The following is a 25,009-nucleotide window of genomic DNA, read 5'->3' as shown; positions in this document are numbered from 1 at the left end:
CTGCGGATGTGTGAGGGGCTGTTAGCTGTGTAGGGCGGAGGGGCTATGTCTGTGTGGGAGCCGTGAGGGGCTTTAGGGTATGAGGTACTTGGCGCTCGCGGCTGTGGCCCTCTGAGACTTATTTTTCTGCCCGGCACGGCGCTGGGGCTTCCCCGACAGCGCGGGGTGCCCGGTCCCGGCGAGGGGCGATGCGTCCCGGGGAACCAACCGCCTCGCCTCCCGTCGGTGCCAGCGGGGAGTCCCCGCCGCTCTGGCCCGCCGCCCTCGCCGGCAGGGGTCGAGGCTCGGCTGTGCCCCCGCCTGCTGCAGCCGCTCGTCGAACTGGTGAAGGACCAGAGGGTGCCGACGAAGTCTGGCTGAGTCTCTCCCTGGCCGGAGCGCAGCCGTCGGCAGCCCCTGTGAGGAGGGTGGGGGGAGTCTCGGGGCAGGGAAAGGAGCAATCGCCGGCGGGGGGAGATGGCTTAATCTTAGTGGCTTTTTCTGCTAATATTGCTTGCTTGCGGTTCTTCACTGTCAAGATGGGCGCTTTTTTCATATATTTCCCGTAGGGCAGAATTAAACCCCCAAGTCTGTGTAAGGAAACCCTAAAAATTGGGTATCTAAGAGGTGTATTCTGGCTGCACAGAAAATTCAGGGTGAATGAGCTTAGGAAGGCTGTCTCTGTCAGGTTTCAGGTCAGTACCCAGCCGTACAGGTGTCCATTTCTTGTTAAATGCAGGATTAAAGGAGAAGCGTTCAGGATTGGAGGAGAGGTGGTCATGTCCCAGGAGGACAGCCACGAGTGGGAGCTGAGCAAGGAGAATGTGCAGCCCCTCAGGCAGGGACGGGTGATGTCCAGCTTGCAAGAGGCACTGTCTCAGCAGGATTCTTCCAGCCACACTGCTGTGCAGCTTAAAAAACAGTAAGTTATGTTATAACAGCTCCTTTCCCCTTATCTTCCTCCCTCCTCATTTTATCTCTATCTTCTTTAGCTGTACCGATCTCATAGGCGTTAAAAAAGGCATTAAAGGAGTTTAGTAATTGATGTCTGTGCTGTTACCATGCTCTAGGATTTTAGAACTACTCAGTAGAGGTGCTGTGTAGTACAGACTTTGACTTTTTCATTTTGCGATGGAGCATTTAAACAGCAAACACTAGGGAGATTTGGCTGTGCTTTTTAATTAATAATTAACTCCTTATTTGTAATATACAAGATCAACTTACAGTGATGCAAATGTATTTATTGGATGAATAATGTTATGTTTTAGGGAGTTTGAAGCAGAAATACGATTTTACTCTGGAGATGATCCTCTGGATGTGTGGGAGCGGTAAGTTTTTCTTTATTTCAGAAAAAAGATTTAAATGGTCACATAACCGTGGAATAACATTCAAATTTAAGGGCGAAACATTCTAATTTAAGAAGGAACTCATTGGAAGCTAAGTTTTATAATTGTTTTTAAGTATTATATTGTGTTTCAATGTTATGCCTATTTTTTTCCTAATCTCTTTATATTTTACAGACGGTTATTAAGAACTGACTTGCTATGAACACATTCTGTCTCTAGGTACATCAGGTGGACAGAGCAGGCCTTCCCCAGGGGTGGTAAGGATGGCAACCTGGCAGCAGTTCTGGAAAGGGCAGTGCAAGCCCTCCATGGGCACCAGCGATACTACCAAGATCCTCGCTATCTTAATCTCTGGCTCAAGTTTGTGAGTGTTTTGGGAACATCTCTTGGGTGCTGCTTTTCCTTGGGACCTTTTCCAGTCGTCTGCACACAGCTAAGTTGATTCTGGTGACAAGAGTTAAACAGTGTTGTACAACAAGTGCAATATTCGATGTATTTTTCTGCAAATGTTATTCTTGAATTTTGCTTTGCATTTCATGAATATTTTTTAGGGTTGTTCACTTTGGACAGCTACAGACTCTAGAAGTTTTTGTTTTGAAACAGCTGCCTTGAATAAATAGAGTTAAAATATTTATTTAAGGAGAAAGAATAGTGATTTAAAGATAGAACATCTAAAATATATCTGTCCTACCAGATATTTTAGTTTCTTGCTGTCTTCTATCCCTATCCTTTTAAACTCTAAAGCAAGCTAAGTGTGTTCTGGTCCTGTCCTGTCTCTCAATTGCTGTAATTTTTGTCCATTTCTTTACAAAACAGCTTTTTCCCAGCTTTAGCTTGCTGAGGTAATCTACCAGTTCCAAAAGGGGCAAGGAATGTGCTATACTTCATCTGAAGCTAAAATAACTGTTCATTCTCGGGAATACTAATATGATGCAATTCAATCATTGAATTACCTCACATTCAAATAAGAAATGATAAAATTCTGTGTATTGGCCTTAGAACTGTTCCTGTCAGACTTGTATTGAAATTGTTGGGGTCTTGCTGGAGGCATTGAAATGCAGATTTCACTGGGACCCCCCTGCAGTGCCGTGTGATTACAGACATCCTTGGGTCATTTCAGGGCGATTGCTGCAACGAGCCCTTGGATCTGTACAGTTACCTGCACAGCCAGGAGATCGGCACCACGCTGGCCCTGCTCTACATCACCTGGGCAGAGGCACTCGAGGCCAGGGGCAGCTTCAGGAAAGCAGATGTGATATTCCAGGAAGGAGTCCAGCGCAAGGCTGAGCCTTTCGACAAACTCCAGGCTCACCACAAGTAAGGAAAGAGCTTAGGTGCTCACCTGGGTTCCTGGGATAGGGAAGGTTATGCTGACTTCTCCCATGTTTTTTTTCTAGGCAGTTTCAGGCCCGTGTTTCTCGGCAGACGCTACTGGCACTTGAGGAAAGTCCTGATGGCGACAGTATGGGATTGCTGGAAATTGCAGAGCCTCAGAGAAGTTCACTGGCAGATCTCAAAGGCAGAGGGAAGAAGAAAGTGAGAGCCCCCATTAGTCGTGTGGGAGATGCAGTTAAAGGTACATTAAAGAGCTAAAAACCCTGCTAATGAAGGAGTTTAATCTCTTTAACATGAGATTTGCAATTGAATGTGACAGTTGAAGGTTAATTGACATAAATCTTCTTGCTTATAGTCATGAACCAAAACAGAAGCTGCCAGCCTCAGGCTTCTCTACAGCTTCCAAATGCTCCAAGTTTTGCTGTATTTGACGAAAATTCTGTGTCTGGACCTGAGATTCCCACACTTAAAGCACAGTCATGGCCAGCACCTCCAGTTCCCAGGGCCAAGGAGAATGAACTCAGCGCAGGACCGTGGAACTCTGGCAGGGTAAGGAGGCTCAAAATGGACGGGGAAAAGAGAGGAAGGTGTGTGGAAGTCGATTAATTCTGATTGCTGAAACAGAGGTTGTCTCTTTCTCCCTTGACTGTGGTTTGTCTCTGTTGCAAATATAGATTTAATAATAAAATTGTGAAATTGTTTGGGTTGTGGGGAAACCTTAGAGATCATCTGGTTTCACCTTCCAGTAGCCCAGGTTTCTCCAAACCTCATGCAACCTTGCCTTGGGCACTCCCAAGGTGGATCAGCCACAGCTGCTGTAGGCAACCTGTGCCTGGGCCACAGACCCATCCTAGGGAAGAATTTCTTCCCAATATCTCATCCAAAGCCACCCTCCTTTGGCTTAAGGCCATTCCCTGTTGTCCTGTCACTCACTGCATGCCCTTGTGAATGGTTGCTCTCCTAAAGAGTCTCTGGCCATGCGTACTCTGTTCAAGATTAGCAGGCTGATATTGCTTGAATAAGGTTGAAAAACTCTGTGCAGGAAATTCTTGCTGAGCAGAAGAATTGGCAGAGGTGGCTTGCTGAAATGTTTGGAGGGCAGAAAAGGAATGTAAGAGGCAAAATATGAGCCAGAGAGGGGGAGAGAAGCCAGGCATTAGTTAAATCTGTAAGATAGAAGTGTAAGAGTTGAATTATTTTGGAAACTAGAAGCTGAAGGAAGAACTTGTTGGCTGTCTTGTGTAAAGAAGGCCTGTGCAGCATTCTGCAAGTCTTGTTTTGAAGTGCTTGTGAGGAAAACAGAAGAGCGCAGATCAAAAGAATTCAAGTGCAGTATCAATGGAATATTTATCCTGGCAATAGGATGACAGAGAGTAGCTTCCAATGGCTTAAGCTAAACATCAAAAGGAACAGCTGTGCTACAGGTGTTCAGGCTGTTGTAGAGAAGTGATGGAAGACCTTGTGTGAAGGGAATCAATGCTGTGAGATCAGGTTTGTTTCACAGGTGCTTGGATGAGCCCCAGTGTTGCCACGTTGTTTGTAGCTGAGAAAAGAAGACTAGAAAGTCACGAGGCTGATGCCTGGATGTCCTAGGGTGACTCTATGGTGCTTGTGTCCCCAGTGGTCTGTTCTGTTGGTCACGTGGTGTGGAACACAAACTTTTCCAGACCATGTTTAGAATGATAATGTAAAAGCAAAGCTTTCCTTGGAAGCCTTCAGGTCCACAATATGGCAAAAACCCATTGCTCAGCATTTGGTCCTTAGAATAGATAGGATTGGGCAATTGGAATATCTGTCCAATGCTGTCCAATGAGAGAAGCAGTTGGCTAGGTAGTCTCCTCCCTGGCATCTGCCCTCCTCAACTACCCTTATTATGCCAGTGATTATGTGGTGCAAAATAAAATGTCCTTGGAGAAGTCCCAGGCAAGTGATAACAGAGTTTTAGGAATGTGTCAATAAGGGCCTGTTCCCTGTGGGAAAGAAAGGTGGGAAAGTACTGGAAGTTACACTGAGGCATTTAACAGTCTACAGAATTCTGAATACATGAAGGATACATAAAAGCTAAAAGCTTCAGGCATTGAGATAATAAAAGTATTTTTATCTTTTCAGTATGGACATTGTTATAAGTGAAGCTTGGTAAGAAAAACTCAAATGAGGGAGGGGTGCAACCAGGCTAAAATTCTTGGAAACTCCAAGAACATTCTTTTCAGATAGAAAGCAGTTTGGTTAAATGAATTGAAATGTTAACTAAACAATAGAGTTAATACAGCTGAGAAGAGTGAGGAAGAATTATTAATATAAAATTTATTTTGCCAGTCTCTTTGTGCTGTTTAAAACATTCATTCTTGTCTCTGAATGCTTCCATATTTCTTTTAATGTCTGCCCTTAGAGTAGTCTCTGCTCCCCTCTTAATGAAATTTCTTAAATCTAATTAAATAAAATATCCTGTTTCTGGCAGAAGAGGCAAGGATGTTTAATTCCACTCCCTTGAAGGGCAGTACAAGAATAACCTTTGGTGAATTCTGTCATATTAAAACCTGCACAGGGAAGAGGATGTTTCTCTTACTGCTAGTTTCAAGATGCATCAGGAAGCAGTTTGGAAAATTATGGAAAAGAGGAGTGAGTTTGTGAAGTGTTCCTACCAAGTAACTGTTTTTGTTCTGAAGAGTCTTGGGGAATTGAAATAGGCAGATGAGAGTAGTGTGTTGTCAGACTAAATTCCCCCTCTTCTCTTTACTAATGGACCTCGGAAACTGTTAACGGATTTTGTGGGGCTGCAGTGGTCTCTCAATGGAAAAATTGAGAAAAACCAAACTCCAAGTCTGGAGGTTGTTGGTGGACAGGGAATGAATATTATCATTGAATTGGGACAATCTTGGCTGTAAAATGAGAACTGTGGCATCTGTGGAAAATAAAGAATACCCAGCCTGACTAGGATAATGTGTGTATATATATTCCTCAATATGTATAGACATTCCCTCAGAATAAGAGGAACTTGGGCTGGTGAGGACATGCAGGAGGAGCCTTTTAGGTACCAGTGTTCAGCTGGTGGGCTGTGACTGTGTCAGAAGGGAATTCATTTTGGAAAAGTCTCCATCAAGTTTAATTTTCTATGTAAGAAAACATCCAAATGAGAGAGATGAGGGAAAGGGAGATACAGAATGCAGAGGGATGTGGAGATTGAAATGCATCCTTGTGCTGTTAATGTTGCCTTTCCTTCCACAGCGTCCTCGCAGCACTGTGAGCTCTGGCTTGGAAGTGCCCCACCCACTGCCCAGTTTCACCCCCTATGTGGACGAGTCAGCTCAGCCACAAATGATGTGAGTCTTGAGTTTGAGGTGGGGGGATTGCATTTGGAATTCTCCAAGCTGCTTCCTGAAAGTGGGACTTGTTTTGCCAAGTACTTAAGCCTCTTGAGCTGAAAGAATTTAAAAATCTGTCAGCCTGGAAGCAATTAGTGCTGCAGCTTGAAGACAGAGGGAGTGTTCAGTGCTGCTCATGATGTGGGGGCCTAGATCATATTAATATAGGCTAATGAGTTTAATAGCTTAGCTCAGTGTGTTTACACAAAAGCACGGGCTCTGTGTCTTAGGGTGCTGTTGGCTGTGAAAGAGCCCCAAATGGAAGCAGATTTGTGGCTGTTTTTTTTCTGTCTTGGGAACTCTGTGCTCAGCATATCTGGAGTTTTATTCTGAAATAAGCTATCAGAGTTGCCATGCCAACAGTGTTGCTTAGGTCGTGGAGGAGGGAGTGTGCTGCTTGTACAGTGCTCCCTGAAATGCTGATAAACCCCAGGAGATGGGGTTTAGTTAGAGCAGAGGAAAACACATTGTTTTGCAAGGTTGCTCTACCTTTCTGTGGCTAATGATGGCCAGGGAATAGACAGGCTCCTTCTGAGAGAGGAGAGGATGAGTCTGTTTGGTGTTGCAGACAGTTCCCAGAGGTCTGAATTGCATGGAACCAAGGAATGCTGAGAGGTGGTGAGCAGCAGGGATTGCATGTGGACTGCAGAATGGCTCTGCCAGTGGCTGTGCCATGGTTTAGTTGACAAATATGTAAAATCTGCATTCCTGTTTAAACTGTAAGACAGTTTCTTTCTCCTGAAAGTCAGTGATGCCAGATCAGAGGGTATATCTCTTGGCGTGCCCATTTCTCTGGGACGAAGAGTTGTTACTTACCAAGGCAACAGCTTTTCCTAGCCGGGAGAGGGACGGACTGTGTAGAATTGAGCACCTGGCTAAGTTAGCTGTAAGTGACTTAGGCAGAGACTTGGTATGTAGGTTTAGATTATGTAGTTGAAATCTTAAAAGTAGATTTTGGTTGTTTTTTTCTGTCTTTGAATCAATTTCTTCATGATACTATTTTTACCTGCCAAATGTGGGTGTCACTCATGTGCCGGGGTCGGGGCAGGAACAGGCGGGAGGCAGGATTGTAGCACAGGCGAAGAAGACTTTATTCAAAAGAACCGCATGGTTTTTATAGAGTGGTACAATAGATTCTATTCTACTGGCTAACTAACAGAAACATCTTTCTCACGCACCATCCTCAAGAGGAACAGAAAAATAAAATAGAATAAAAGCACCTGCAAAATGTTTATAGTCAGCGGTTATCACATCTTTCCAGCTCCCTAAAATTTCTCAAAAGCCGCTGTGAGAAACGCTTGCTGTTTCTCTCTCCCTGTCCCATGGCATCTACATATGGAAGTGTTATGCCAAAGCTGTTTAAATGTGATGCAAATCATGCCATCATCCTGGGTTCTTGGCAGAAGGACCCTGTTGGGATCTTGGTATTGATCCACACACTCCTCCAATAAAGCTTTAAAACTGCAAATATTGGGACCACCTATTTGCCTTATGATCACTCCCAGATTTGAGTTTATCCAGCTGAAGTCAGCTGGATTGCTGGTGTTTTTTGTAAAGCTGTACCAGCATTGCTTCTTCCCTCCTGGAATTAGCATGTAGGTTTCATCTGGCCCAAGAATGTCCAATTTTAAGTACCTTTTCTCCTGTGTCCATTTTCTCCCAGATAATCATCCTGCAAACCAGAGTTTAGGGAGTTGTCATGCCTGTGGTCATACAGCTCAATGGAACTAAATTGAACAGATCCTGCTGCAGAATGCAGGGCAGTTCAGACATCATAAGAATTTTGTTTTTGACTGTACCTTATAAACACTTTAGGTTGGATTTGTCTTGTTTTGTTTGTTGTTGTTTGTTTTATTTTAGTTATCACACAATTCTAGTAGTAGTTTGGTGTTACTCATTCCAATTTTCTCATGTATTTTTTCTAAGTACAGAACAGAATGTCTTTACACTACTCCAAAACTAGGTTCTGAAATAGTCCTGTTGTCTCTCATGCCTGCTTTTCTGTGCTGCAGTGAAGTTCACAAAGCCCAAGTAATAAATTCCTGCTTTTTCAGGACTCCCTGCAAAATTGAGCCCAGCATAAACCGTGTGTTGAGTACTCGCAAACCTGAGGAGCGGGAGGACCCACTGCAGCGAGTGCAGCATCAGCAGCAGGATGCACAGGGAAAGAAAGAGATGGTGATGTGCTGCAAAGAGAAAGTTTATGCTGGAGTGGATGAATTCTCTTTTGAAGAGATCCGAGCTGAAATCTACAGGAAGAAAGCGAGAAAGAAAGATGAAGGTGTGTTCCAAAGTGGGTTGGAGCAAGTAAGGCATTCCAGATAGAATCATAAAATTGTATTTGCTTCTGTCTGTTATTGTAGCTGCTTCTCTATTTCTACAGGAGTAGTTGTTTAACTGCTGTGAGGTGCAGAGACAGTAACACATTCAACAGCTTTATGTGGAAGCTGTGGGACAGGGAAAGACCACCAGAAGCTTCAGCCCCTTGACAATTTAGGCTGGAGCCACCAATTGTATGCAAAATAGGCATTGGGCCTTAGAGGTGTTTTTTCCTTAGATGAAATACAAGCCATAGAACAGAAGAAGGAAGAAATAAAAAGGAAAATTGAGGAGCTGGAAAAGAAATTAAAGAAGAAAGAAGATAACAAGCAGCAACAACCACATGAACAGGTATTGTCCTTATTTGACTCCATATAGCTGCAATTTTAAATAAAAGTACCCAAGAAAGCCAAAGGAAAGAATTTCTGATATTATTCTAACACATTTTAAACTTCTTTTGAAAGGATTCTTCACTAGGAAAGTATATTTTCTCTCTATCTCTTCCTTCTTTGTTTCCAAAACAATGCCTTCACAGTAAGTTCTTTAAATAATGAACCAGAGTTGTGACTTTGTAAGCTACCTGACTGCTTACATATGTCCTTAATAGTTGCAGGTTAACTAAAATCGCCTATGAAAGTATTAATATGGTTGCAAAGAGTAAATTGTGTCTTTTAACTTCACTATGCAATAAAAGTGGACTTTACTTTCTTCATGCTGATAAGCTACGTACAAATTAAACTGGCTAAAGGCAACGATTTTCTATTGGGGTTTTAATGGTTACGTGGGATTATCTTAATGATTTTGGAACCTTTTTGCTTGCTTTGCGATTCTACCACTAGAACTGAAATGTGGCTTTGTTTCCACAGGCAGCAGAGGTAATGGCAGCTTCCACGCCTTCGGGAATGCAAGGATTTACTTTTTCCAGTGCAAAAGAATATGGGGAGAAACAGCCTCAGTCACAAAGGTAATAGAGGGGTTTTTGAACCAGCAGGGAGAACACTTGTGAGGCTATGTAGGTATGATTAGTAACATGGATCACTAGCAGCCTGTTTTCTCAGGTAGAATGGAATATAGCCTTGGCATCAGCCCTTAACCAGGATCTGTGCTCTTTCTCCATCTCCATCATGATTATTTGTCTGAGGGGTCTTAACTTCTTGCAAGAAGCATTTGTCATCTTGGCTTGCCTTTTTTACAGAGCTTACTTAGGTTTTCTGAAGGTCTGTAGAATACAAACTCGTTTATTTTATCTTTTTCACAGTGAATTCCAGGTCTATGAAGATAATCAGCTACATAAACCATCTTGTTCTGAGGGTAAGTAGTCAAGTTTTTTACCATTAACGAGAAGATCTGGTTAAAGAGAAGTATTCCATGAATACCAAGAAGGCAGCAAAGTAAAACCTAAAGCTTAGGTGGATTAGAAGAATGACAGTGTATGTGCTTGTAGTGCCTTTTACCTTATTGAGCAAACCATGGAGCATCTGAGAACTGTCACTATTTGAAAGGACTTTCAAGAAGAGCATTTTTCTTTCAGTAGCTGGAAAGGTTTCTTCCATCTTCTATGTTTGCAGTCTTACTAACATTTCAGAAGAGTTTAATGCTATCCTGAGATTGATAACTACTTTAAGTCCTTTTTCTTCAGAGGTTTTGCTAGGGGAATACATCCCAAAATTGTATATTGTTGATTTTGGTAAGTTTTGTGGGGAAGGTCAAATCCTGAAGAACTTTACTTCTGATCGAGTTGACTTTTGTTGTTGTTGACAGTGATTATCCAGACTCCTGATGTATCCCCACACAAGCACAGTGGAAATAGATTTTTAAACTCTAAAGAGAAAGAGAGAAATGAGACAGTCTTGCAGAAAAATGTACAAATTCTGAAGCGTAGCTCAAACACAGCAAGTTAGCTCACATAATATGGTGGTAAATGGGTGGTTCATTAATGTGGCAAAACCAAGCATTTTTAAATGTGTTTCTTTATATGCCAGCTCTGTAACTTCCTGTTAGGAGCAGTAGTTTTAAGACTGGGTATTAACTATTTTAAGTAGTGTTGGATATGCTATTTTGGAAGAACTGTGGATATGATAGAGCCTCTTGGTTTTTCTTTACAGATGTAGGTCTGCTTCCCCCACTGCCTGCTGTTCCATTTTTCTCTATATTTGATGAATCTGCTACTTTGACAAATCAGAATATAAGGTAGAATTATTCAAGACCTGGATTTCAGAGGGAAGGAAAATGGGAGCATCCAACCCTTGCTGCAGCAGCTGAAATAACAGTTTCTTGTATGGGTGTGTGGGGGGATGTGTTTTGTTTTGTTTATATTGGTATTTTTAATTGATCACTCAGAGTCCCTGATGAGGAAATAGTCTTCTGTTCTTCATCTTCAGCATAGAACTATTTAAGCTGCTCTATAATCTTGCTTCATCCTGGAGAGCTGTATCTATTGCTTGCTGCTAGTTCTGTAGTAGAAATTGATTGATTGACATGATCAATAGACTTAAACTCTTGAGAGGAATTTGTTGGAGATGGGCAGCTGCTCTGATAAATGTGTAACTGACTGTAACTTCTTCTTAGTTGTTCAGCAGATCGTGCCCGTCGGAAAAGTGCCCGTCAGCCTCTTGCTGTTCGTAATCCTGTGGATTCTCTGAGTGCCAGGGAAAGCACAGCAGCAGCAGGAGCCTGTGTAAGGAAACACTTGAGGCCATGGCAGATTTCCTGCCCAGGAGACACCAAGGCAGCCTGTGCTGCTGTCAGACCAAGTCAGCTTGGCTGGACTGGCATCACGTGTGAACAGCAAGGATTCTAAACTGCTGCCTGGCATGGCAGCAACTGAGCGGGGTGATGATGAGATTGTACAGGAAATATCATGTTGTGGCTGTGGCTGCCTTGTCCCAGGAAGTGTTCCAGGCCAGGCTGGGTGGGGCTTGGAGCAACCTGCACTTGTGGAAGGTGTCCCTGCCCATGGTGAAGGGGGTGGAAGGCGATGGTCTTTAAGGTCCCTTCTGACCCGGAGCATTCTGGGATTCTGTGATAAGTCGAATTCATGAAGAAGAAGTAGAATTCTGAATGTCCTATTCATGTTGGAAGGTGGTGGAGTGGGAGAAGGGGAAGAGAAATGTTCAGCTTATAAATCCAGAAAGCTTTGTCATAAAATCTGCAGGCTTTCACTGTCTTTTCTGTTTTTTTCCCCAGGATGAGCTGAATGGAATTGAACGTTTGAGTGAGGATGCAATTGTGACCGGCTCCTACAAGAACAAGACCCTTTGTGCCAACCCAGAGGACACGTGTGATTTTAACAGGGCTGCCCACCTGGCCTCAACGCCCTTTCACGGGGTGGTAGCTCAGAGAGTCCCAGCTCCTGCATTCTCTCAGAGTGAACAGAAGGAAGATAGTCCAGAATCCAAGAGTGCCCCTCTGAATCAGGAGACACCGGTGGGTGAAGAGGCATACGCTGAAGCTCTCAGTGTAAAGAAACTGAGGTAATTAGCAGTAAAGGACCTACAGCCCCTTGTCCTGCATGGCTTTCATGTTGCGGTTTTAGTGTTGCTAAGGAAGGAATTTTCTGAAAAGACCTGAATGTCCTGGAGAGAGCCATTTCTTTAGCTCAGGGTGCACTTTGCCTTGAGCAGATTGAAGAGGTAATAGCAAGCCCGCTTGGCTTTTTGCATTAGTGCTGTGGGACTTAAGTACAAGGTTTTTTAACCAAATAATTTGCAGAGAAAATAATAAATGCTTTCTACTTTAATTATCAATCATGAAAAGCAGAATCATCAGTTTCTTTTATACTATTGGCTCCTGTACTTATTTTGACTATATAAAATGTTTTTAGTGTTTGTAGTTTACATCTTATACAGAGTAAAAATGCTGGATTGAAGAAAAACCTTTTTATCATTGTGAATAAAAGTCATCTGGTGTATGGGAGTTTATTAATCTAGAGCTGCGTTCATTTGCTGGCTCTTAGGATATAAACATGTATACCATGCTGAACGTGTTTTTTACTTGGGAGGTTCCTTGAAAACCTTGCTGATTATAATTAGGAAGAAATATTTTCCACCCAACCCTTCACTGCTTCGAAAGCAGTGAAATTTTGTATCAAAGGTAGTGATAAATATTCAGGATATCCTCTGTTGTAGCAGTTTAATTTGGTGGAAGAGAAGATTAATAAAATCATCTCTAGACTAAGATTCTGAGTATAATCAATCATCAAAACTGAAATTAAGCTCTGACATGAATTCTGTCTTTCTGCTAAGGATGGGAAAGAATTTCTTCCTGTTAATTAAATCTGGGTGTGCACAGTATCCTCTCCTAGTTCCCGGGTTGAGGGTTGATGTTATCTACAACTTGTGTCTTTGGTTAGTCTGTGTACTTGATGGCTTTATTTACAGCCCGATCATGGAAGCAAGCCTGGAAGATACTCACTCATCAGGTGCTTCGGTCTCAGGAGGTTCTCTGTCCTCTGTTACACAAACATCTGCTATTAAATACCTGCAGATCAGTGAGAAACTGGAACTGGCTCAGAGCTTGCCTGCTGAAGGGGTTACTGGTTAGTACTAAACTGAATTTCACTCACAATAAATAACTTGCACCTGTCACTAAATGGGGGGGGGGGGGGGGGATTCTGTCCTTCCCACTCTGCTTTGTGTGTTTCCCATTACTATGACTGGTGACTGAACTTGTCTCCCTTGTCTGAAGCAGCAGTGAGGTGCAGTACTGGATTCTTTTCAGCATCCAAAGCATGTCAGTATTAAGGTGACAGAGAAGTTACTTAGGGTAGTAAAGCAGGCAGTCTGTAGGAGTAATGAGGTCAAATTTCAAAATTAAAAATTTGGACTGGGCGGCAGTAATAACTGCTAAGGTAGCTTTGTTTTGGTTTGTCTTTCTTTTTTCTCTGTCATCATATTGTGTGTCTCCTGATGTGCTGATAAGCTACTACTTGGAAAGGAATGAATAGGAATTTGGAGTGTAGTGCTAGTTGCATCATTTTGGTTTAAATCTGCATTTTAACTATGCTGTGAACTGTTGTGCTGCTTCACAGTATCCTTCTTATTCCTATTGATGGAAAGCACTACTGATACTTAAATAGCCAATTTCTTTGCTTTTTTTTTTTTTTTTCTAGTTAAAGGCATTTGTTTCTTTCTGTTCTTAATATTTAGATTTCAGTTAGAACAGAAATGGTCACAAAAAGCCTTCAAAATCTGGCCTGTGGAATTAGATGTGTGTTAGATGATGGTGTTCAAGGTGTTTAACCTTCTTTAATTCCTTTGGTTTTGGTTTATGATGCTTTATTAGAATTGTGTATTTGAAATTTCAGTGTATCTACTCTGGAGAGTTATGTTCTCATGTGCCTGCAGACTATTTTATGATGAAGCATGCCTGGGACTTGGAAGGAAAATCCAATTAGAAGTCATGTCACTAAAATAGCTGGGATATTTTGGATGGATCTTTGTCTTGTTTTTATTATATGTACTAAACTTTAGAGCGAGATGAAAAATCTCTTCAGAAAAAAAGAAAGCATTTGTTCAGATGTTTTAATGGTCTTTTCTTAAACTTTGGATCTTTCCAGTTCCTTTGTGTCTTGATTTCTTCACATCTCCCTTGAACTGCAGCTCTCACCCTGGATATAGAAATTCTTAATAAACTGACAGATGTCTGTCAGTTTATTCCTGCAAAATATGCCAGTAAATTTCCTAGGTTTGTGATGGCAAAAGCTTGGAACACGTAGCCTCCAACCTACACTATTTCCTGGCTCTTTCACAGAATTGCTTCCTGAGCAGTACTTACTGCAATGCTTTTCAAACAAGTGTGGGCATAACAGTAGATAGTCTGGTTCTTACATGTGTACTGTGGAAGTTTAAAATGTTCTCCCTCATTACAGCCATGGCATTGGGGAGAAGGCAGTAGAGGCTGTCTAGTTCTTGTGCTTTATCTCAAATGATCAAGCAGAGTAAATATTGAGGCTATCTTGGTTTTTTACAGGTCAGCTCATCTATTGAATGACTTTATGTTCTGTTAAGAAGGAAAATAAACCCAGTCCTACAGGTGTCTTCCAGGAGATAAAAGCCATTAAATTCTTAGCATTGCAGGGAACAGCAGAGTTGGAGCCCAACTTTGTTTTCCTTTTCTTACATAAAACCTCTGCTATAATCAAAGGACTAAATTTCCCTAAACTCCAAACTAATCACTTGCTATGGGCATAGATTTTAAAAAGGGGTGTTGATTTGCAGAATGAGTTTGAATTCTGCTGTGGCTGAAATAATTCAGAGCTTTGTCTCTTGTGAAAGATACATTTTGCATGATGCTACAGTAGAATCCTTGAGACCTCGTGATAAAAGTCTGTAAGGCAGTTTTAAAGACAAGGGTCACATTGACTTCCCAGAACTATTGGAAAGAGATGAGTTGACTTGCTAAGAGATGAATAGTAAATCAGAATGTGGATCAAAAGTTTCCAGTATCCAGCTTACTTTTACTGACAGATACAACCAAATTGCAGAGAGTTAACACAGTTTCAGCTCATCTCTACATGTTGTTTGCTTTCTTAGATGATGATGTGGCTCAGTTCCTGTGGAGCCCTGAACAGCGTAAAAAGCTTTTAGGCTCTGTGATGTCATCACTGGCTGCTTCTCCAGATTTTCACTTGGAGGCTGGAGCTCTGCCTCACATGGAGGTTGAGAAAGACGTTGAGCTGGGTAGGTGTGCCAGACCCTCTGCAGTGCAGAGCTTGTGTTCTAATGGGTTTGAATTATGGCTCATATCCACCCTCTTAGTTTTATGTGCTGCAGGTGGGGAATGACTTGGGAAGAGCTATTTACTGTGACAGTTTATGAATGTAAACTTTCAACACAGGAAATGAGACTTACTGCATCAAAATGGAATATTGGAACAATGAAGAATACAAGATGTTTTTTGCCATTCCAACTGGATGCATTTTTCAGTGGGATGCAAAGGGATTTGCAATAAAGGTAACACACATGATGGTTATTGTACAAGAAGTGTGAACTGGTAAAATCTCGTCCATTAATATAAACTCTAAATTTCTGAATTCCATGCAAGAAGTTTGCTACTTTGAGTTCTCTTCCTAATTGAGGATATAGATAAAAAGTTTCTGACTGTGAAAAATGTCTTCCTTGATCAAGTGGGAGGGGGGAAAAAAAAGAGGATGAGAAGAATATGAAAATGAGAAATTTTCACTTTATTCCAAAAATAAATGTTCTTATGTACCTTCTTGTAGGTGTATTCTCAGCCTGTGCCTTGGGATTTTTATATCACCCTTGAGTTACAAAAGCGTTTGAATTCTGACTTTGACCAGAGCTTCAGTGAGAATTGCAGCTGTTACCTGTACCAGGATGGCTGTGCCATTGTGCACAAGGATACAAATTGCTTCACACTGAGGGTCAGTACAGACAAACCAAGGACAGTTGAAAGGTCCAGACTCCTGCTTGGGTGCCAGTAGTGAGTTTGGAGTGGTGTTATGCTCCTTGCTGAAGAGCTTCTCCTGTCTAATCCTGCAATACAGATGCTCTGGGCTTTATCTGTGTACAAATCAGGGCTGTCTGTTAATGCCTTAGATGGGTCTGGTTTCTCATTCATAGATCATGTGCTGCTCTGAGACAATTTTGAACCAATTTTTCACATTTTCTGTCTTTGTGACTCATAAAGGACTGGAGCCAAAAAACACATGTTATTCCAAAGTGAGATTTGCATCTAAAGCTGTTGTTTAATTTGACCTCTTTCAATACATTCCAGTCAGCTACAGCAAGGTCATAGCAATTAATATCTTGCTGAATGATTCACACTTTAAGTCTTGTAAGTGCATTTGGAATTGTTGCATACAAATAGAACTGAAATTCAGTAGTGATTTCAGTCTTCAGTTCAATTTCCTCCTCCTGGTCTTTTGTCCAATTTTGAATAATAATGTTTCCTAGCTTACAGTTCTTGTAATTTTGTTTGGGCAAAATCTGATTATACTAAATTTATGGTGGGACTATTATCTCTGTACAAAGGAATAATGGAACAAAAAGTGAGCTATAAATATTTCACCTAATCTAAGGTAGAAGGGTACAGAGACAGATATTTATTCTCTTTTCAGGATATTCTTCGTGACCGCAAGTTCATCACAAAGGAAATCATCTTCTTGGTTGTTCATGATCTTCTGCATGTGGTAGAGAAGCTGCACAAAGCTGAGATTGTCCATGGAGATCTGAGGCCAGAGGTGTTGTTTCTGGGAGACAGGTTTGTCTCTGCCTGTCAGTATGGGAGGGTACAGAACAGTCATTTCAGCTACAGCTCCCGTGCTGCTGTAACTTCTACCCTTGAGCTGGCATACTGAAGTATTGAGGCCTGAACAGCAGGCCCTGAGCCAAAGCTGATGTCTAGATGACATTCCAACCAAATCTTATATTTGTATGTACTCATTAACAAAGACTCATCTACTCGTTGTCAAAACATGTATTCACTTTCCTGTATTTAGAAACCAGATAAGGCCACACCTGGGTTTTGGGGGTATAGGAGAAAAGGCATCTCTCTGGGTTGCTCCTTAAGCCCTGGCCAGGCTTTGGGGGGAACCCAGGAGGAGGCTGACCTCAGATGTTCCTGCAGGGGAAGTGGTGTCTATTTGTTTATTGCCCCTGGTCGAGCTGGGCCCTGTCTCTTTTGGCAGCCTCTTTGCCTGCGGGTGGACGCACCCGTAGGAATTCCCAGTTCTGGGAGGGGATCTCCAGTGCTTGGCTGTGACAGGGTCCCCCAGCTGCTGTATGGCCCTGGAGAGTGGTGAAGTCTTAGGGTGTAACTGGTGCTGTATTTTAATTGTAGGCAATCCTTGGCAGCAATGATGAGGTGCATTGCTGAACTTCTCCTTGTCTAATTCTTTATGGTCTTGTGTTATAGAAAATTACACTATTCCTTAAGTTGGTTTCTGTGTCTCTTGTGCTGAACCTGCCCACTGGCAAAACAGGCCTAATTCTGTAGTCCAGGTTTTTTAGGTTCCAGTGTATTCTGATAAGAGTAAAAACACTTAATTTAGGAATAAGCCTTCCTGTAGAAAGTTGTAAAACTTATGCTCAACAAAATGGTTTTGCTATTACCTGTGTTTTTAAGTTCCTGCTTTACCAAGGTTTTGGACTGCTAATGCAAGTCACAATATAGTTCGTAACTTGCCTTTACATACTTGAAACCCAGGAGATTAGAAGACAGAAGACAGGTGGGACTGGAATATCCAGATATTCTAAACAAAGTGTTCAGCTTCCTCTGCAGTCCAGCTTGTACCTTAATGTGTAGACCTAATTTTCTTCTTTAAGCTCTTTCCCATGTTATGTTAAGAAAGTTGTGTATCCCTTGGCATGTGATCTGTGAACCAAGTGCCAGGATGTCTGGAAATAAAGCATTTTTCAGACCATGTTAGAATGGTAATATAAAAGCAAACCTTTACTTGAAGGTTGTGTGCCTTTAGGTACATAATATGGCAAAAACTGGTGCCCCAAATTAGGTCCTTGGAATTGATAAGATCAGGCAATTAGAATATCTGGTCAATATTGTCCAATTAGAGGAGCAGTTGGTTATGTAATCTCCTCCCTGGGTTCTGCCCTCCTCTCCTACCTTTATTATGCCAGTGATTATGTGGTACAAAATGAAGTGTCCTTGGAGAACTTAGAGGCAAGACAACAAAACTTAAGGAATCTGTCAATAAGTGCCTGCTCATTGTGGGAAGGAAAGCTGGAAAAGTATTAGAAGTTACACTGAGGCATTTAACAGTCCACAGAACTACAAATACATGGAAAATACATAAAAGCTAAAAACTTCAGGCATCAGTGGGAAGCTAATAACCAGAATGTCTAATGAATCAGATATAATTCCATTACATAAATTCACTGGGGCTGTTCTTAGTTATCATTGATATGTTAAAAATAGCTATTAAGTTTAAATTTACTTTGAGCCTACAGTCATCTAACATACATACTCCCAACATCTTTTATTTATGATTTCTTTGTGATTATTTTATGAATAACTTATTTACATAATTATGTATAAATTATATACCTGTACTATGCAAGTTCTAATATTTTCCTCACATCCTGCAATGGATTGTCTTGCACATCCCTTAGGGGTGCAGCATCCTGTTTTGGAACTCACTGATCTAATAGGGGCTTGGTGGACTTGGATACCTCCTGCTGTATTTTTCTGTGGCAAATACAAAACAAACAACAGCCAAAAGTTAGGATGATGGTTTGGGGGGTTTTCAGATAGCAAAAGGACAAGTGCATAGTACAACTTACAAAATAAGCTCAGAGCATACAAGAATGTAAGAAGAGTAGTAGTGACATCTGTGAAATGTGGATACTGTTGGCTTGGCGTCAATAGAGATACTCCTCCCTGCCCTTCTGGTTTGTCCTTCTCACCTGTAGACTAGGAGAAGTTTGTAGAAGTATTATCAAGCTTAATTTTTTTTTTTTGTATCGAGTATTCTGAGATTTAGATTAAGAGGGAGAAGTGTAAAACATTACACTGATTCCAAATTGATTCTTGCCTTTTTGCTTTTATCTATTCTCTATATTCTTTACATATGTATATTTGTAGTTCTGTAGCCTATTATTGCATTCATAGCTAGCATTTAACCTACTCAATTAGACAGAAAGACAAAATAAATTCCCCGGTGGCTCCAAGCCCCAGGGTCCAAGGTTAGGCTCTCTGAGATCCAAGGTTGAAAAACAGCTCTTCATAAAGAGTATTCATAAACAAAGTTTAGTTCATTCATAAACAAAGTTTATAAACAAACATTCATAAACAAAGTTTAGTTCCCATCTGAGGGGAGTTGTTCAGAAATGGGTAGAACCAGGGGAATTACCTCATCATCTATGTCTCTAATTGAGAATTCTTGTCAGTTATGCTAATCTGCTAAACATATAAAAATTGTATCTGCTTTGTTATGTGCGTATCTTCAGCATTTTTCATCTGGCATGTTGTGCACCATAAGGATCCTTACAAAAATAACCCCTTTTTATTACCTGTGTCTGGCTCATAATTTCAGGACCAATGAAAAGGCATCACACTATTCCCACAGTCCACAGACTTTGTTTCAGATAACTGTGGCAAATACAGAAATAGCATCATCCTCAACTCTTTATTGTTTCCTATTGCTTACTGTGGAGACAGCACTATCATCCCTAAGCTCCCTGCTGTGAGCTCTTGCCATCCAGGGTAGCCTTAGCAGCAGTAGTTCTGACAGCAGCCATCAGAGGGGAGTATTGACATGGCTAAGATTCACCTTCACTATGCTGTTAAATTTAATTCTAAAAGAAAGGAAAAGTTTGTTGGATCATCTTCTGCCTAATGTGCTTCTTCTGCTCAGGATCTGCGATGCGTTTTCTAATGAAGAGGTGCCAAATGCTCTGAAGCTGGTGGATTTCTCTCACAGTCTGGATTTGAGAGTACTGCCTCGAGTCAGCTTGCCCTTTAACTTTCCCACAGCTCAGACCCCTCATGGACAACAGCTTCTGGCAGAAAGTTCTCTTCCTTATCAGGTGAGTCTGTATTTAGCAGAACATCTTAATTTCTGTGTTTCCTTTACAAAACCAATTTTCTTAAGTTAAAATTTACAAATACTGTGGAAAGCTCTGATCAATAAATACTGAATAAAGAGAATTTTGCATCTGACAGACTCTTTGGCATTAAGTGAAAGAATTAGCAGTGCTGTTCAGTGATTGTAGCTACTGTATTTATTTAGAAACCTACAATGAAAACAGAATTTTACCTTTTGAAATTTTCTTGCTTAACAGGTCTCTGGAAGATTCTGGTATAAAGATGCTTCCAACTTAAATCTGTGAAAGCAGTTAAGAGCAGGAAGTGATAGATACTGAATTTTGTGGTGTTTGTTGTGATTACAGGTAGACTTGGTTGGCATTGCAGATATAGTCCATTTGCTGTTGTTGGGGGATCATATCCAGGTCTATCAGGAGAATTCCATCTGGAAAATCAGCCAAAATTTATCAAAGTAAGTCCTTTTGCAGAGGGGGCTGCTGGGAAAGAAGAGACCTCTAACTTAATGTTCTTTATTTATTTTTAAGCTCTTCAGAGCTTAGACTGTACTATCTTCAGAGCTTGGAATGTACAGTAAGTTGGGGCCATTTTTGCCAAATAGTGTTAGTTTTGTGGGACCTGAAATTATGAAGTTGTTGGACTTGTTCACTAGTAGCTTCAGTGCTGTGTAGGAAACAATTTTAAGTTGAATATGAATAATCTGGTTGAGATTATTTTGCTTTTTCCATGCTTTCAGATGAGACTGACTTAGTCAGCACCTTACAGATCAAGCCTGGAGAAGTTTGTGAGTGGGTGGGTGGTGAGGGGGGCAAAGATCACATGAGCATGTTGCCTCAGAAATGGATTTTTTTGGCTTTCTGCTTTTTTTTTTCTCATTTTACTAAGACACTGATGGCAGGGTGTAACAGCTGTAGAAACAGTACACTTGTGCAGCAAAGAAAATAATTTAAAACTGTCATCTAAGATGCAAGTGTGCAAACAGCTGCTTTTTGGAAGCTGCTGTTTGTCTCAGGTATTAAATTCTGTTGCTCTCTTTTAGCTGCATGTTTTGACTATAAGTCTGCTCTGCCTTCCTGTGCCCTTTGTTTGTTCTTAGACTGAACAATTGTTTATTTTGTTAGGCACATACTGCAGGTTTTCTTGCCTTGGCATTTCATAAGGATTTTCCAGAACTCTGCACTTATGACAGCAGTTGCTGGACAGGTATCTGATTCAGGATCGTGGATCACTCCTAGGACCATTTCTTTAAGAAAACCCAATACCAGTGTGGGAGTTGTCCAGTTCCCTAGCAACCTGTACTGCTTACATCTCCCAGTTTGTTGTATTCAGCCTTTGGAAAAAATTCAATCTTCTTAAGCTGTGTACAGAGCTAAAAATGCCTTTTTTTTTTTTTAAACTGGGTATATGTCTGGTTTTCTACTATGATATCCTTTGTTGAATTCTGCAAGACATTAAATTGAGCTACTGCAGATGAAGCCACATAAGGCCTGAGTTGAGAAGGCTGGGACATGGTGTCAGGGATCTGATCAGGGTGTGGGTATGGGAAAAAGAGCAGTAACTGTCTGGATAACTGGAGCAGGAGGAGTAGTAAATCTGAGTTGGGAAGGATAGGATAGGGCTGTCTGTCTGTCAGTGGGGTTTGGAGGGGAGGAGTTTATTGGAAAGGAATTGTAGTCAAAGCTGGGGATGCTGGATTGAAAAAATTAGGATTTTGGGCTGAAGTAGGAATTGGAGGGAATCTTGAGGAGTGAGACCTGTGAAGGGCTACAGGAGACAGCAGGAAGAAGATAAAGTCTGGGCACAAGTTCTGTGGAGCTGGAACCAGGCTGTAATGGCTTCTTGCTCCACTGCATGCATCAGTTCATACTTTGGGAGTTCAGAGTACAAATAAGGAATTTCTTTTCCACCCTCTCTTCTGTTTTCCTTCTGAAAGTGTTATAGACTTATCATTCATTATCTATACTTACTTTTCAATATCAGTTATTCCAATAAATGTCTGTATAAGTGCTTTAGTTACACATTGTACTGAAGTCTTATATCAACAGTGTAAATGAGGTAGGTATTCAATTATGTGGGAATAAGGAATTTGCACTGAATCCATTTCCATTCACACATGGATCTTTTAATCTGTCTAGTTCTTATTGATTGATTACACTTGCTCTAGTCAGTTTGAGGCTTTCAAGTAATCTGTGACAAGCAAATTCACTGCTGCAGGGAGCCTTCATCCACTAGAAGAGGCTCCACAATTAAGTATTCCCTGGGAGAAGAGTCAGCTGATGGAGATCAATTTTGCTCTTCATCCTGTGCATACAACCACACGTGCTGGTTACACTGTAACACCCTGAAGACACAGGATTCTTCTTCCTGCTGCTTTTTGTAATTCTGCTTTTGTAAAGATGACATTGCTTCTGTCCTTTGTGTTCAAAGTTCTGCAAGTGATTTGGAAAGTGATTTTTTTATTTCTTTGAGGTTCATTTGAGTTTTTTTGGTGGTTTGTTTTGGGTTTTTTTTGGGGTTTTTTTTGTTGTTTTTTCAAGGATTTTATTGAAAGAATAACTTTCCTCAAAAAAGGCTCTGAGAAACTAGAAGGCTTATTGGTGTTAAATACAACAACCATGACCCTCTTATCTTAAGAAAGCTTTTTTTTTTTTTTAAGCAGGACTTAATTGTTTTAATTAAACAAATGTAGATATAACAGAATGGCTGCAAGAGCTACTGATTTTACTACCAGTTCAGCAAAATACCAAAGCAGTGGGGAATTGCCTGGTGGAGCACAGCATTTTTCTTCCAAGGTCAATGGCTTTCAATAAAAGAGAACCCACTTAAAAGGTGACAGAACGAATGGAAACCACTGAAACATTGTGGTAGAGATTTAGGAGAAGGTAGAATGTAAATTGTGATCAAGTGGTTTTTTCATTTCCAAGTATAATGCTGACAGCCTGTTTTTCAGGGAAGGGCTTTTACCATTATTAAAGAATGGATATGGTGATTTTTTCTGTTTTCACTACTATTTTAGGAAACTTCATCTGTTCAGGCTTATGTGAGGCAGGATATAGAAACTGCGTTTGAATTTTTAGGACTATCTTTGTCACTCAGAACTCCTGACACCTCCTTAGCAACACTTCATCTTCTCTGCCACACCTCTTACTCATCTAATCCCACAAAGAAAATGGACTCAAGTCTTGCATATTTTTTTCTTGGTTAGGTTCTGCATTGACTTAATTATTTTAGCAAATATAAGAGTTACCAGTGAAATAATACAAATAGTACAGGCTGGATTCATTCTGAGACTGGCTGCTGCTGTTTTGTGAGTCGCTTAGATAAAGCAGAGGCAGATAATTTGTTTCAAAGCCACTGTAACTCCTAGCTCGAGGGAGAAAAGTGCTTCAGTAGTTAGTAGCAGTGCAAGACTGAAGAACAAAGGGTTTGCTCTAATATCAGTTTTCTGAGACTTAAATGAGTCATTTAACCTTTTTATTCGTGTTGTGTGGGTACATCTGGGAGAGAGGGGATTTATTACTATTAATTGTCTCCAAAATACTATCTGTACAGAACTCTGGCAGATGGAAGGCGAGGTAAAAAGGAAGCAAAACTGGCTCTAAACCACCTTTTTCTTTTTTTCTTTTTTTTTTTTCCTTGAAGCTTTCCTTTAATATTGCCCTGTTAACTTAGCTTGCAAGTGGGTAAATAAGATTTACCTCTGCCCTTTATTCATGAAAGGAGTTTCCCAAGTTGTTTGGTTCAAAAATGTTCTTGGTAATTCCTGTAAACTAAAACTGCCTTGGCTTAGTGTGAATGATGGTAGTGGTCAGGTATGCTAGTAGAGGTAACTGTATAAACAGTTGGTTTAGACTGTGTAGTTACTATCCAGAAACCTATTGGAGAAAGAGAATGTGGTCCATACATATGAGCAACACGTTCCTAGTTTTCCTTTATATTTGCTCAGGTGAGTGAAATTATTATTTCAGGCGTGGTTCTCCCAGAATGTTTGGTGCTGAATATAAATGGACACCTTGATAGACACATTGTGTGTGTGTGTGTGTATTGTTCACTGAACACTGCTCTGTTTGTTTTAGAACCCCTGACAGTGATTTCTGGAGTAAACTTTTTGAGAGAATGCTGAATGCAGATGGTAAGTCCACAGTACCTCTGCTGAGGGAGTTGAGAGAGGAAATCAGTGAAATGTTTGACAGCTCTTTCAAAGAACAACTTTTGTTGACCTTAGCTGCTGTGGGAGAAACTTTCCTCCTGGTGAACTTCCAGTGACTTCACAGAAAACAAAACACATTTTGTATTCTAGAGAAGAATTTGTTGTTGCTTTCTTATGTTTTCAAATGTAAACATGAGAGTGATTGGAGCAATTTCTGCAATACTTCACATGGGACTTGCTCAAGAATGTTTCTGTTGCATGAGTGCATGGAAAACCTTCTGAGCCTCTACATGAACCTTTTTGTGTCGGAGCAATTTGTGAGAGAAAATTTTGTCTTAACTTCCACCTCCCCTTCTTGTACGGCTCCTTAAAAATTTAACACCTAACTTGCACCACACTCTTTGAAATGTCTTTGTCCTGCATTCAGTTGATCTTCTAATTGGTGTTTAATCAATAAAATTGTGTTTTGGTAGCGAGTGTCATAATTAACTTTGTTATTAAATGGTTTCAAAAGACTTCATTCAGAATCCATGTAGGAGTTCTGCTGCATGACTGGGAATATTTTGTGGCTGCTGGATGCAAAAGCCCCTCATTTGGTGGCAGCTTTCATAACCTCATGGGATTTCCTGGACACCTGAATACAGCTTGAATGATTCTACTTGGAATGTGTTCTTGTAGAAAGTTGTCATAAGAAGATGAAGTCACAAGTGAAAAAGCTGCACACATAAACCATTTTTCTTCTTAAGGCAAGAGTTTTGTTTTGCAAGGGCTGGACTTCCTGACTGGAGCATCCTTGAAATCTCAATTTGCCCTAAGTGATGTGTTGGCAGGCTTTTGTGGAAGGTTTTGTGGATAGTTATATGTGTTAACCTTTTATGCACTGCATTACTGAAACCAGTACAAAGGCTTCATTTTATTCAAGACAACAGAATTTACCAGATGCAAACCCAGGTTAGTACTAGGTAGTACTTGAAGTGTCGGGAAACTTCTCAGAC

General features: G+C 40.9%; 1 protein-coding gene across 1 annotated transcript; it reads left to right on the top strand.

Moving 5' to 3' along the window:
* Positions 1-758: 758 nt before the first annotated feature.
* On the top strand, positions 759-24,339 carry BUB1B (BUB1 mitotic checkpoint serine/threonine kinase B; the record flags this gene model as incomplete). The annotated part of the gene is made up of 22 exons (XM_084207087.1): positions 759-901; positions 1,248-1,307; positions 1,545-1,689; positions 2,446-2,642; positions 2,723-2,901; positions 3,016-3,209; positions 5,886-5,980; positions 8,077-8,303; positions 8,580-8,692; positions 9,208-9,305; positions 9,600-9,652; positions 10,447-10,531; positions 10,910-11,018; positions 11,528-11,814; positions 12,721-12,878; positions 14,875-15,021; positions 15,179-15,294; positions 15,564-15,725; positions 16,422-16,564; positions 19,677-19,848; positions 20,212-20,318; positions 23,941-24,339. 22 exons carry the CDS (start codon positions 759-761, stop codon positions 24,128-24,130), a joined length of 3,180 nt encoding a protein of 1,059 aa, XP_084063213.1. The 3' UTR covers positions 24,131-24,339.
* Between the last annotated feature and the right edge of the window lie 670 nt (positions 24,340-25,009).

This window comes from Fringilla coelebs (genome assembly GCF_963513975.1).
Source record: "Fringilla coelebs genome assembly, chromosome: 6".
NCBI lineage: Eukaryota > Metazoa > Chordata > Aves > Passeriformes > Fringillidae > Fringilla > Fringilla coelebs.
The sequence above is the reverse complement of the archived record's forward strand: the minus strand, read 5'-3'. Positions and strand labels throughout refer to the sequence as shown.